This window comes from Pseudorca crassidens, chromosome 18, assembly GCF_039906515.1.
Source record: "Pseudorca crassidens isolate mPseCra1 chromosome 18, mPseCra1.hap1, whole genome shotgun sequence".
Taxonomy (NCBI): domain Eukaryota; kingdom Metazoa; phylum Chordata; class Mammalia; order Artiodactyla; family Delphinidae; genus Pseudorca; species Pseudorca crassidens.
This window is the reverse complement of record NC_090313.1, coordinates 77,385,972-77,400,138: the sequence shown is the minus strand read 5'-3', so window position 1 is coordinate 77,400,138 and position 14,167 is coordinate 77,385,972. Positions and strand designations below refer to the sequence as shown.

Genomic DNA, 14,167 nt, shown 5'->3' with positions numbered 1-14,167 from the left:
AGCTACACTGATGACCTTGTTAGTTTACCAGGTGTCAGGAGGGGAGCAGAGCTAAAGGCCTCTGCTTTGCCACCCTTTCCTGGGTATCCCCCAAGACTGCACTCAGTACAGGAGCAGCCCCATCGGTGGCTAGAAAGACGAGGAGAGGAGCTCAGAAATGCTGAAGACGGGCCTGGCACGGGGAACGGACACAGTCCAGAAGGCAGAGATTCGTTACTTTGGCAAGAGAGGACTCCTTATGGCAAGTATGTCCATGTTCCCTAAATTTAATCTACAAACTGACAGCTTACCCACTGTCATTTGTGCGATGCTGCGGATGACAAGCGCTCACGAGGACCCTGGGCTCAGCCTTTTATATATATCTCACCTAACAGCAGAAACAGCCCTACAAGGTCACACTTCTACCCCCATGTCACCAGTACGGAAACAGGTTTACACAAAGACAAGTCATCTCCCCGAGGTTACGACAGGACTGAGCACGAGGGCTGAGGCTTCTTTTTAACTGGACGACAGCAGTCCGGGAGTAAATGACACCAAGAAGAGGCCTGCAGGCCTGCTTTCTTTGGGCCCAGGCACCGAGGTCCCTCCCACAGTGTGTTACCAGTGGAAGGACTAAAGGAAGCGCCACACCTGGATGTTCGTCCTCAGTCACGTTTCCCAATGGTCGGGAGTCAGAGCCCTGAGTTCCCTGCTAAAGCTGCACCCCGCGAACAAAAAAGTGCTGCCAGTTCAGAGAAGAAACCAGAAGGGCAAATGAGCGGCGGTGAGAAGGCGGGGAGCAGGGCTGAGGGCCCGTGTACTGAAGACGGAACTTCAGGGAGCAGGAAATAAGTACTGTCAGGAACCGCAGAGGTCGGGGTGTTGAGGGCTAAAGCAAGGGACCAAACTGTGCGCGTGGCAGGTGGCTGGTAACTCGGAGAGACCATCTGATCGACTGTCAGGGCCACAAGTCAGACGACAGAGACCAGAGAGAGGAGGCATCCGGTCTAGACTGCTGGGGGAGGTTTGGCAAGAAAAAACGAGGACTTCAATCTCTGCAAGGGTCATGGGAGGGGCGACTGTCTGTTTCATGACAAGGAATATCTCAGCACCTCTGCAGGCAAAGGGAAGAAGTTAATCAAAAGGAAGAGATGATACATAATAAAGTTAGAATGACTGCTGAAGCAACACCTCTAACGGTGTGAGATAACATTATCTTAGACTTGCACAGTGCTTCACGATTTGCCAAGCACTTTCACATCAGAAGCCTCCCATGTTCCTTACATAATCCTGGGAGACAGGTGAGGCTAGAATTATTACTCAGTTTTGCTGGAGGAAACTGAGACCGGGAGAGGCTGGTGACAGCCCAAGGCAGTCTCGGAGAAAAAGCCCTGGGCTGGAAGTTAAAACCTTCGCTCTATCTCTTTCTGTGCTTTGAGAGCAAGTTTTTTTTCTTCTGGTTTTTGGGGGCCTCAACTTCCTCACCAGGAAAATGAACTATTGGGTTTGCCAAAAAGTTCGTTCAGGTTTTTCCATAAGATGTTACGGAAAAACCCACATGAACATTTTGGCCAACCCAATACAGTATGTCCCAGGCTCCGCTGATGACCAGACAAGTGCACGCAAAGAAGCTGGCGCTGTGCCTGGAGAAGAGCAGGCACTCCGTCCATCACAGCGACACTCTGGCAGGAAGCTTGACTTAATGCTGTGAATTAATCACCTACTATGTGCCTGATGACACTCAGTGTGGAAAGAGTAAGGCCCCCAAACCATAAAGAGCACCTAATATAAGTGACAAGGGATGTTAGTGCAGAGGGGATGAAGACGAGGCGGTGGCCAGTTCTGTTGGTGGGGGAGGGCATGAGGTCAGGAAGTAGCACGCGGGGGGGGGGGGGGGGGGGGGGAGGGTCAGGGAGAAGCACGGGGGGAGGGTCAGGGAGAAGTGGGGCGCATGGGAGGGAAGGAGGGAAGGGCATCGGGGGAAGGAGAACCAGGGGAGGGAGCGGCTGCACAGAGCACCACAGGCTCAACCACAAAGACCATCCGCCTCACTCAGCGGCCTCACACCACAAGGAAGAGACCCCCCAGGCCGGTGTCCCACCAGGCTCTCCATGACCCTCCCAAACAGGAGGCTATTCCCTCCTGAAGAGCAGCCGGAAGGGAGAGGCCCAGAGAGACTGTGAGGGATTCAGGAAGCTCCAAGGTATTTCCAGCAGCTACACCCCTGCCGAGGCGCCCTGACTGCCTTTGTGCACTCAGCTTACATCCGCAACCCACAGAATGTTCAGCGTCACAGGTCACTGAGGCCCTCCGGGATGCCGGGCTCAGGAGGCAGCACACCCTGCCCCCCCGCCGTGCCCCTGGGGCCACCATGCCGCTCCCCCCGCCCTTGCCATGCCACCTGCTCACAGCATGATCCCCGTGAGAAGAGAAACCACTGTGAAAAAAATGTCCTCCGTCATCTAGAGACCCCCCCCAAACAAGAGAAAAGCACAACAGGTGACACACAAAACCTCACAGCACGTCAGAGCCACAGCCCAACCTAAACACAGTAAAACTTAAGTGTATTCAGAGGATTTGGTTTCATCACCCAAACTCTTTCCTAGTTCTGCAAGAAGTTTACCGCTATGCGTTGTGAAGGTGTTCCCCTGACTTGAATGCAGGAATAAGAGATCTCTAGAATCCTCAGGAGAAACGGGAAGCAGCTTACCGTTCCTCCACCACGGCTGGTGAGTGAAGCTCAGTAGATTCTCTGCTCTTTTTTCTGGTTAAAAATATGCTACGTGTGGGTTTACAAATTTTCAGTTTTCAGAGAACATATTATAATCAACATGGCAAATGGTATAAATTAGGTCTTTCTTATTAAAAACAATAGAATTTAGCAGTATCTCAAAATCCTCACCAGGAACACTTTCATTAAAATAAGTACAGAAATACTAGTCAGTAAGAGACTTTCCACTGAAGAATTCATTTGTTGTAATTTAAGTTTTTTAAAAAAATCAATGGGGGCTTCCCTGGTGGCGCAGTGGTTGAGAATCTGCCTGCTAATGCAGGGGACACGGGTTCAAGCCCTGGTCTGGGAAGATCCCACGTGCTGCGGAGCAACTAGGCCCGTGAGCCACAACTACTGAGCCTGTGAGTCTGGAGCCTGTGCTCCACGAGAGGCCGCGACAGTGAGAGGCCCACGCACCGCGATGAAGAGTGGCCCCCGCTTGCCACAACTAGAGAAAGCCCTCGCACAGAAACAAAGACCCAACACAGCCAAAAATAAATAAATTAATTTTAAAAAAATTTTTAAATAAAATTAAATTAAAAAATCAATGTATCAGTGTCTCTCTGAAGCACACTCTATGAGTCAGACTTATATGTCAACTTCTGATGCACCTGGGATGAAGGTAAAGAAAGAACTTGGACTTTACTTCCAAAAACCTTGGCACTGAACGTAGTGAAAATACAAAACAGTTCAGTACCGTCAGTGAATCCAGGTTGAAACTGCGGGTACCACAGGCTTCAGTCCCACCCTATTCTTTTCAGTAAGTTAAGGCAGGTGTGGGAATCTGTACAGCAGACAAGTGCTTACAGAGGGTCCCTGCAGGACAAACACGACAGATAACAGACACTTAGAGGCGCAGACATACATGTGTGACGGCACCGTCAGAGCTATTTTCAACCTCACCAAAGGAAAATGAACCACACAGAATGTTTCTGGCATCAGGAATGATGTTTTCGGCAGGATCACAGTGTGACAGCTGGATGACACCGTGAAACTTGTAATCTTGAAGCCACCGGGAGAATGACTGTTTTCTCCAGCTAAATAAAGGTAAGGTAGCAATTAAAGAACCGAAAGGTAGTAGGAACCTGTTTCCCTTTCAGGTAACCACACACTGAAAATATCTTTTTCGTCTCTGTTTCATAAAGAACTGGCCATCGTCCGTTTGGTCCTATCTTGACTTCTGACTCTAGAGGCAAGAAAACAGCTCCAGCCAAATTGCCTGGTAAGGAGGGGGCTCTTTTCCTTAATGGTGGAGATCAGATACACGGTTCACTGGAAACTGCTCTTTTTTTCCCCAAATTTATTTATTTTACTTAGTTTTGGCTGTGTTGAGTCTTCGTTGCTGCGCACGGGCTTTCTCTAGTTGCAGAGAGTGAGGGCTACTCAGAAGCGGTGGCCTCTCTTGTTGTGGAGCACAGGCTCTAAGCGCGCATAGTTGTGGCACGCGGGCTCAGTACTTGTGGCTCGCAGGCTCTAGAGTGCAGGCTCAGTAGTTGTGGCACACGGGCTTAGATGCTCCACAGCATGTGGGATCTTCCCGGACCAGGGCTCGAACCTGTGTCCCCTGCATTGGCAGGCGGATTCTTAACCACTGCGCCACCAGGGAAGCCCTGGAAACTGCTCTTAACACAGATCACAGTACAATTTTATCCTCACCCTAGAGAGGTAGGAAAGGGAACCTTAGGGGAAAGGATGACCACAGTCACGCTGACATGGCACCAGGTGACAGGAACTCATCATAGAGGCTGGAGCCAAATCCCAGGAGAGCAGCGAGACCTCTATTATGACAGCCTCTCACTCAGCTTCTTCAGTTCCATCAATACGTAAAATCAAACAGCCACACGTGAAACACAGAGAGCATAACCAACACAACTGGGGGGGGGAGGGGCACGAGATCCACGTTACAGGAAGACAGGAACCAGGGAAATGACCCCACGTGAAGGCAACCAGATCAGCCCACGAGCTTGGAAATCCTGTAGGACCAACGACCTGGTCTCTTTAGCGAGTGGCAACGTGAACAAGGTCGGCTGGGGCATGACGTGTGGGGACCAGCTCTGGAGCAAGAGACTCAGACAGAAAGCCCAGCAAGCCAACTGGGAAGAAACAGACTGGAGAGCATCAAGGAAACAGGGGTGTAGTCGGGGTACGAGATGACGCCCATGAACTGCTGCAAACTTTACTGGGTTCTGGTGGTTCTGGAGTCATATAAGAAAACAGCCACGTACTGAGAGACGGAAAGAATACACAAGAGTGACATGACACAAGGGCTAGGATTCAGCTTAAAATACTTTAGTAACAAGAAGGAAGGGAGAAATAAGAGACCAGTGAAGCTAACATGGCAAAACCCTGATAATTACTTCATCTGGGAGATGAGTATGTGGGGGTTACTTACATTATTCTCCCTATTTCTGTTTATTTTGGAAGTTTTCATTATAAAGGTTTCCTTAAAAATTGAAAGCAACGAGCTCAGTATACATATACTAACAAATAAACTGCACAATTTCACGTATCAAGCAGTTGTATTATCTTGAAACACCACACCATCCTTCTATGGAAGTCCAATGTTTCATGAATAGTTTAAAACACAAAACATTCCTGTATCATTATGTGAACGCTCCCGACATTTCAGAATATACCTTGGCAAGGAATAAACTCTACTGAATCCCACATCCCAATGACATCATTCTATAAAACAGCACCAAAGTAAGTGAAATGTGATTCACTGAAACTCATCCTTGGCAGAAAATAAAGTCCTCGAGCATTAAAAACAAAAATCAAACACTGGAAGGATGCAGTGAACACTGTAAGAATGACTGTTCCTGAGGGCAGGGGTGGGAGGAGGCTGTGCGCAGCATTCTAAATACCTCAACGGACGCTTCATGTTGTTTTCAGTTTTGTCCCAACCACGTGAATGTATTAACTCTTCAAAAATAAAAATTCTAAATAAAATCATTGCACATACGCTTTTCGTAAAGAATTACTTTCACTCTTCCATGAAGAATTTAAAACTTGAAAAAGAAAAAAAATTAAGGTATTTTTGCTCTTGAAGATTCCCCATTAGCTGCTTCTGCCACTGTTTCCCAGGACTCACAGTTTGAAAACACAATTTCCTATCTTTCTAACAGGTTCTTTCTTCTCTTATGCGAACATTAAGAAATGTGAAATAAATCTTAAGTGTTTAACATGTCGGCCAAAAAAAGTCCCTGGGTAACTTGAAAAAAAGCTCAAGTCAAGGAAAGCCCCTTCTGCTTTTCATTTCACGTCAAACCACACATTTTAGGCTTTACTTGCAAGTAGAGGCATTTAACGAGGATTTAGAAATGTTCACTTTGTTCTACCCTTCCAACCTCAAACCCAAACTATTACATTTTCCCTTTCTTTTCTCCTCCACTACCTGCGCCTCTCAGTCTACTCTAGTCAATCAAGATGACTGACACTGCAACCCAAAACTCCATCCTCTGCCTTTTAAGCTTCTCAAAATAGAGGTTTTAAACCCCCCAATTCTTACAATCCCACCTAAAGCATTTCTGCATCCCTTTTCCTGGTTCTTTTACTGAGTTAACAGACAAATAAGTGAACTGAAGTCCCCTGTGGCTGTCAGGTGGGTTACACTGTGTTCCCGGAAGAGTGGTGATTTCTACTCTAAGAACCAGCCAGCCTGGGGAAACCTCTCAACAAAGGAGCATCATGAAGACCTCCAGAGGTCATGCTGCCTTCAACAAACCTGACAGATGAAAAATGCCATCCACAAAAATATGTTCACCAAAACAGTGATCACTGGGTTGCTTTTACTACGGATCTCCAGCCACTGGTGTAGACACAGGCTCCAACAACGGCTGTCAGCCAGCACGTTTCCTGGGCCCAGAGCGTGTTCCCCACTGCACTTCAAACAGAGGAGACACGACAAACGTTGCTCTGCGCTTCCGGGCGTGCCTGACAGCGAGGTCCAGAGGACACTGTGAGCGCCCGGCCGTGCGGCACTTGGGCTATAAGCACAGGCCGGGGGTCTTCGGGGACTCCAGGCACAATGTCACATGCAGGGCAGGGCAGGAGGCCGCAGTCTCTGACACAGAAAGGGACCAGGCAGGGGACAGGGCCCAGTTTGGCCGAGGTGGCCTGAGGAGGACGAGGGTGGTGAGGGAGAACCACAGGGCATGTGCGTGTCTTTCGTTAGAGCCACGCGGGCCTTGAGCGACGCTCCAGCTTCATTTTAAAGGCGGCAGTGGGCCTGTGACCTTGAAGACGGAAGGGACCCCTGTGTGCTGTCCTGCCGGCCACAGGCAGGCTCCCCTGCCCTGGACACGGCCACCAGGATGCACAGGCAAGGTGGACCCCTGTCCAGTGCTGTCTCTCTCACCAAAAGCTCTCTGATGAGTATTCTGTTACTCATTTAATATAGTCATTACATTTCAGATGAGTGTTTTCTCAGAGAAGCTTTAAGGCAGAACTGAACCTCCTTCAAAAGATCTGAGAGGACAATTACAAAGCATCTCTCAGAGGGGACCATTCTCTAGAAGAAGGTTTACAGATGGCCAATTCCACATAATAATGTTATTTTAGTACTAAAAATACAAGCTGGCTGAGGATAAGTCACTTTCCCAGACTGTGTGTAGCACGTGTCACAGGGGAGCCAGGCCTGTCCGGGGCCTCAGCCCTCGGGAGCTCCTGGCCACAGGGCCACGCTGTCCCCGATCCTCCCATCTGGACAAGAAGACCCCATCTCTGTGGTGGGTGCAGAGGAGTCAGAATTCCCAACCTTTGGGGGGCTCCGGGATCTCTAAGTACCGAGTCCGGAGTCAGGCAGCAACCTAAAGACGTTCCAGTGGTGCATTTTTGGTATAAATGGAGGACTCACTCCCCTTTATTCAATAGCTTCTGTTTAAGATCACTGTCAAACTTCTCAGGGATCGCACACCCTGATTAATGCTTACGTATACTTCATAACTGATTCTATCTTTCCAAGTATTCAAATATCCACATGTAATTTCCACAGAACCACCACTTGGGTATGCTATACTTACAGAGCACAGTGAAATGACAAGAATATCGCTTTTAAATTTAAGGCTAAGGTATTAAAAAATAAGGGATGGGAGGGACTTCCCTGGTGGTCCAGTGGTTAGGAGTCGGAGCTTCCACTGAAGGGGACATGGGTTTGATCCCTGGTCGGAGAACTAAGATCCTGCATGCCACGCAGCACGGTCAAAAATAATAATAATAGGGCTTCCCTGGTGGCGCAGTGGTTGAGAGTCCGCCTGCCGATGCAGGGGACGCGGGTTCGTGCCCTGGTCCGGGAAGATCCCACATGCTGCGGAGCGGCTGGGCCCGTGAGCCATGGCCGCTGAGGCTGCGCATCCGGAGCCTGTGCTCCGCAACAGGAGGGGCCGCGATAGTGGGAGGCCCGTGTACCACAAAATATAATAATAGTAATAATAAGGGGCGGGGGACATGATGCAGAGGAACACCACATAAAAATCACAGTGGCAAAAATCAGAAAGAAACAAGGACATCTAATTGACATTACTTTCCAATGTCAAAAATACAACGAAAAACTTTACATAAATATGGAACATATTAATAAAAAATTTAACATTCCTGTATGCTATGCCTTTGAAAGGATTTTAAGAGAGAAATGTTATTTTTTAATACAACTGTAAGAACAGGATATGAAGTCTTGCAGCCATAAAACACAATTGTGAAGTAATGTCTTATTGCTAGCGTATCTTATGTTAAGCTATGATATATTCTAAGCACTCACTGTTCATCAGGATCAAATTATTACAGATTCTGAACTACAGTTTACGTGCTTTCCTAGAGAAGGTGACTGATGCTGAACCTGGGACACATGTGTAAGAAACACCAGCTGACAAAGCATTATTACCTACAGGTTAGGAGACGCCTATGCTCTGTAAGTAACACTGGTTTGGGGAACAGATACGTAAGGAGAGGCCACAGAGGGGAAAAGATGGGAACTCAGTGGGTCAGCTCTGGGACACACTGACCGATCTCAGGCCACCTCCTGCTGCCGGGGCAGAAAGAACAGGAAAAGCTACGGGTTTCTGCTTCTATGACAAATGCCAAAAGAAACCATTAGAAGAAGCGGCGTGTAATTTTAGTGAGGTGCTTACTACCCTTTGCTTGGTGCTGGAATATAACGCATGGTAACCAAAAGACTTTGAAGTTTAATACCAACTGAGTAAGTATATTATCATGATATATGCCAGCACGATTTAGTAAAGAAAGCGGCTCAAAACTTTTATTCTCTTCCAGGACCTGAGTCAATCTCAACTGCATATCTAAAAAATGAACCATAGAGAAAAATGTTAAGGATTTGTTAAAGGCTAAGATTCTGAGATTGTTAAAAAATACATTGCTCTTGCAGATGTAAAGTTGCTTGGGACATAAACATTTTTGTGTTCACTCCAAACAGGCCTCCATATTTTGTGGGTTTACAAGCAAACATAAAAAAGGACAGAAATAGGGTATATTTAGGGAAAAAAGCATAGCTGCTAGTTTGCCACAGTTTAATAGACACAGAGGAATACAGAAGCCAGAGGAGTCCCTCTATCAACGTAAGTTTCCCAAATCCTCATTTCATTTATATCCTCCCAGATGTGCCAATAACATGCTGACGTGTTCCAATAAAAATGAGAAAGCATAAGAAAACCACACTGTGCCACGCCAAGTACTACCGTATTCCTCTGCTGGTTCAACAAATACGTGCCGAGCACCCACCCTGGGCCCGAAACGGGACACGACGAGGGTTCTAGCCAAGTCCCAGCCCCTCCAGCTCAGAGTCTAGAGGCCTGGACAGCACCCACAGGAAGAGGCGGAGGGGCTGGATTCCAGCCATGCGGGAGATACTCACAAGGTGTAAAAAGGAATGACAGAAGCCACAGAGGACGGGCTATGGGGGAAGGACCACTACAGGCCTGGGGGAGGGGCTTCCCAACCCAGATAAGTGACCTGAGGACGGATGCTGGCCACTCCGGCACAGGGCCTGAGCTTGAGGGGACGCAGGTTTGTGACGTGGGCACCAAGTGAAGGGACAGTTGCCCAGTTAGCAGGCAAAACGCTCAATACATACTTCTTTCTTCCTTCTCACACACGAGTATTTCTCAAAAAACGTACCTCTCTGCACGAATCACACCACTGTAGTAGGGGGGATCCCAGGGCATTAATTCCTGCAAAGGAAAAATTCACTGTTATGAAAGCTGTTGACTATTTCACAACTTTAATCAATAATTTAGCCAACTTACAAAATGTATACCTGTTATGATGCCAGAAAAAGGTTTATAAAAAGCCTAAAAATTCATGACTTGGCAGGAAATACGTGCCTTTTTATTTTGACTTCCCTGCAATCAGTGAGTTGAGAGGTATAAATAAAGCATAATTGCAGAATTTGGGGAAAAGCTAAACAAATGTCATTCTAAAATGTAAACTAATGGGAAGTCAAAATTGATAGATTAAATGAGCCACGCTGAAATTTTCCCCAAAATGTAACCCGTGGATTAATCCATAAAACACACTGCAGGTAAGATTAGGGAACTAAAGGTGAGACTAGAGTTCTTTCTAAATCTAAGCAAGGAGCTTAGGGTGGATCCCAGAAATGAACGCAACAATTTAAAACATAACTAAGGCAGAATTAACTCTAATCTTGGCAAAGAAAATATGTCATAAAGAAACACTAGAACAACCATTTTTGACCCCTGGTACACAGTCCACAGTACGGGGACTCGCAGGGCTTCCCTGCCCCCCCACCCCCGCCGGCCTCCTGCTGCTCCTCCACCACAAGGCAGACCCCTCCCTCCGGCCTCTGCCCAGAGGGCTCTTCCTTGGCTGTCGCCAGCCCCTCACTTCTTCAGGGCTGCTCCAGTGTCATCTTCCTGGGGGGGGAGGGTCTTCACTGCCCAGCCCCTGTAAGACAAGAGCCTCCATCCACTTTTTCTGCATTATTTCCCCCACAGTCCCTATCACCACAGGACTAGCACGATGCTGATTTTTTTCATGTGTTTACTATCTCTTTTCATCCCCTATGACGTAAGCTTCATGAGGGCAGGGATTTTGTTTGCAATTTTCCCGTTGTATCTTGGCCCCTGAGTTCTGCTTGGTACACAGTAGTCCCTCAAGAGTTATCTGTTGAATGAATCAACAGCATCTCCCAGACAGTACTGCTAATGCACTTCAACTGCAAAACAAAATTCCCGGCACGGAGAAGAGCTCCGTGAACGAGGCTCCATCCTTATTACCAAGGTCCTTTAAAGGCTCAGTTTAGACACTATCTCCTCTGCGGACAAGGCATTCTTTCTCATGCGCCATGCTCATACTTTTATCAGGGAAGGGAACCAAGGTAAGACATGGAGGTTTCCTTTCTTTCTGCCCATGAGCTCCTGAAGGGCAGGGACAGCATCCCTGGGACTCTGGCCCCTGAGTGACCAGTTCCTGGCACTCATGGCCTCCAACAGATGACTGTTTACTAACTGCTACGTGCCAGACAGAGCGCAGGCTCTAATGCAACAGAGACAAGACACCATCCCTGTACCAAGAGCTGACAACAGTCCAGGCAGCAGGAAGACAAGCAGCCCGCCAATCAGAGAACAGTGTGTCACATGTATGACGCTGTACCACACGAAGGGTGTTAAATCACAGGGGAGGGCAGGAGACGTCTGCAGGAGACAGAGCCTGAGCTGGGCTGTGAAGAACGGGAGCACGTAATCCAGGGGTACGGCATTCGCTGGCACATAAGCGTCAGTTACGACGTAAGAATAAAAGAAAGCACAGCATGGCAAATCAACTATACTTCAATAAAAAATAAAGTAAAAGAAGGGAAAGCAAAGCAAAAAGTACGTGAAAAGAGCACACGAGCATCACGCGGCTGTCAGTAGTGAGCGGAGAACACCGACCGGGCTCCCAGGCAGAAGAGGAGGACGTCCAGGAAAGATGACGAAGGGCTGGGTGGGAAAGCCAAGAAATGGGAAGGTAAATCTAATAATTACCTGAAAATGTTGAACAAAAGAGTGCAAGGCCCAATCAGTGTTTTAGAAAAATCCCTCTGGCAGCCCTGCATTCATTCATTCCCATTCCCAGTAAGTGCACAGGACCTTCTCCATACGCAACGTGGGCCAGGCACCCAGCAAAGCAGTTGGAATGCAGGACAACCTCGAGGGGAGCAGAACAAAAGGCTAGAAAACCAGTCACTGTCGTCTTGGGGAGAAGGAATAATGACCTCAGCCAGGGCTGTGGCAATGGGCACAGACAGGGGACAGAGTTCCCAGGAAGGCAGAAGCTGCAGGCCTCGGGACCTGACACTACGGGCGGGGGCGGGTGTCAACACCCGCAGGGATCACTGACACACAGCTCGTGGCGCTCGAGAGCCTGCCTTTCTACCAAGCGCCCAGGTGCTGCCTTCCAGGGAGCAGTCTGAGAACCCCTGGTCTAGACTTAGTCCAGGGTCTGGCTAGGGGAGCAGGGTGAACGGTGGCACCTTCACCGAAACGGGGGCTTCAGGAGAGAAGAAAGGGCATTTCCCAAACATCCTCAGAACAGCCAGCATCAGTAGCTACATAACATGTCCGGGGCTTCCCTGGTGGTACAGTGGTTAAGAATCCGCCTGCCAATGCAGGGGACACGGGTTCGAGCCCTGGTCCGGGAAGGTCCCACATGCTGTGGAGCAACTAAGCCCGTGCGCCACAGTTGAGCCTGTGCTCTAGAGCCCGCAAGCCACAACGACTGAGCCCGCGAGCCACAACTACTGAAGCCCACGTGCCTAGAGCCCGTGCTCCGCCAACAACAGAAGCCACCACAATCAGAAGCCCGCGCACTGTGACGAAGAATAGCCCCGCTTGCCGCAACTAGAGAAAACCCGTATGCAGCAACGAAGACCCAATGCAGCCAAAAACAAACAAACGAACAAAAACATGTCCAGGGAGAACAACTTCGAGTCATATTAATGAATTAGCTTTTGGCAACACACTTCACCTTTTCTGTTCCTGTGCTCACCAAGCTAAATTCTGACCCATGATCTAGTTTCCTAAGTGGACCTACCTACGAAGCCAAAGTGGGTGGATGGCTAATCCTAGTTACTCTGCTAGATACAGCTCTGACTACCACTTAACAATCTCACATGCTGCTCCAGAAATCAGTGACTACGACAGAATTACTCCATTTCATGCTGGTTGGATCTGGGAAGCTGGTAAAGAGTTTCTAACCCTGCTCAGCAGCCACCAGCAACCAAGAATGACCACCACCAGCAGCTACAGGACAGGGGTCCAGACAGCCCAGCAATCCCGTGGCAGTCCAAGCCAGATGAGGACCCGAGCCCTAACACCTGGGATCTCATCCCTTTTCGGGGCACCCTCTGGCCCTAAGGACACTTAGTCTGACTGGAAGAATCATGTAATCATTTGATCTTAAGATTCAGTGTTTTCAAGACGGGTTACACTTTGTCAGTCAACATTGATCTACTTAACTGAGCTCCACAGGTTAGCAAACAAACGTGTCAACTGCAAGGTGAGCACTGATGCTGAAGCTGCCACCGGCCAGGTCATCCCCCCCCAGCCCCCTAAAGGTGCTTCGCACAGACGCCGACTCTCCACAGAACAGAAGCAACCTCTGTGCGAGCAGATATTAGCACAGACAGTGTGTGTGTGTACGCGTGTGTGTGTGTGTGAGAGAGAGAGAGAGGGAGAGAGAGCAACCAACCCACAAAAACAATGGATTTCCTGGAATGTCAGACTCGGACATTTGGATCAAATATTTCAATACTTTATTCCCCAAATCCAAGGATCAGAAACAAGACTATATACACCTTCAGCAAATCACAAGAAAGTTCTAGAGTCAAAAGATAAAGACCTCAGCTGACAGACTGTTTATATTATAATAAAAATATCCCAAGATGGTCACTTACAGAATTTTGAGGATTTAGTTTCATTTTCATCCCTCGTATCATCTCAAAATCTTTCATAGTTCTGTAAAACAGGTTTATCATTAATTGTTAGGACAAAATTTTCATAATTACATTATAAAAGAACTAGTCTGCTTATGTTACTTTCCAATATTCATGATAAAATTAGAAGTAATTTGTAGTGCAAATGCAACCACTATTAACCAAATTTTACATGTGCTAGAAGAAACAATAATATATACGTCAGTAAATTACTACAATTTCTACCTTAAAAAGCACCTTGGCAGAGATATGTCTTGAAAGTACTGAAAGCCTGGAAAAACTAGCAGTGTTAACAGAGACATGCGAAGTGCAAAGTGTTAATCAGTAAACTTTAAACCACTGCTTTTTTTTTTGCGGTACGCGGGCCTCTCACTGTTGTGGCCTCTCCTATTGCGGAGCACAGGTTCCAGACGCGTAGGCTCAGCAGCCATGGCTCACGGGCCCAGCCGCTCCGCGGCATGTGGGATCCTCCC

General features: G+C 48.0%; 1 protein-coding gene across 1 annotated transcript in view; it reads right to left on the bottom strand.

The window, feature by feature from the left end:
• Window positions 1-14,167, bottom strand: part of MIPEP (mitochondrial intermediate peptidase) — a 135,012-nt gene that overhangs the window by 98,436 nt on the left and 22,409 nt on the right. The window contains exons 9-10 of the mRNA XM_067713715.1: window positions 13,656-13,716; window positions 9,881-9,933 (exon numbers count right to left, since the gene is read on the bottom strand). Of these exons, the coding sequence (XP_067569816.1) occupies window positions 9,881-9,933; window positions 13,656-13,716 (114 nt within the window). The remainder of the gene's footprint in view (window positions 1-9,880; window positions 9,934-13,655; window positions 13,717-14,167) is intronic.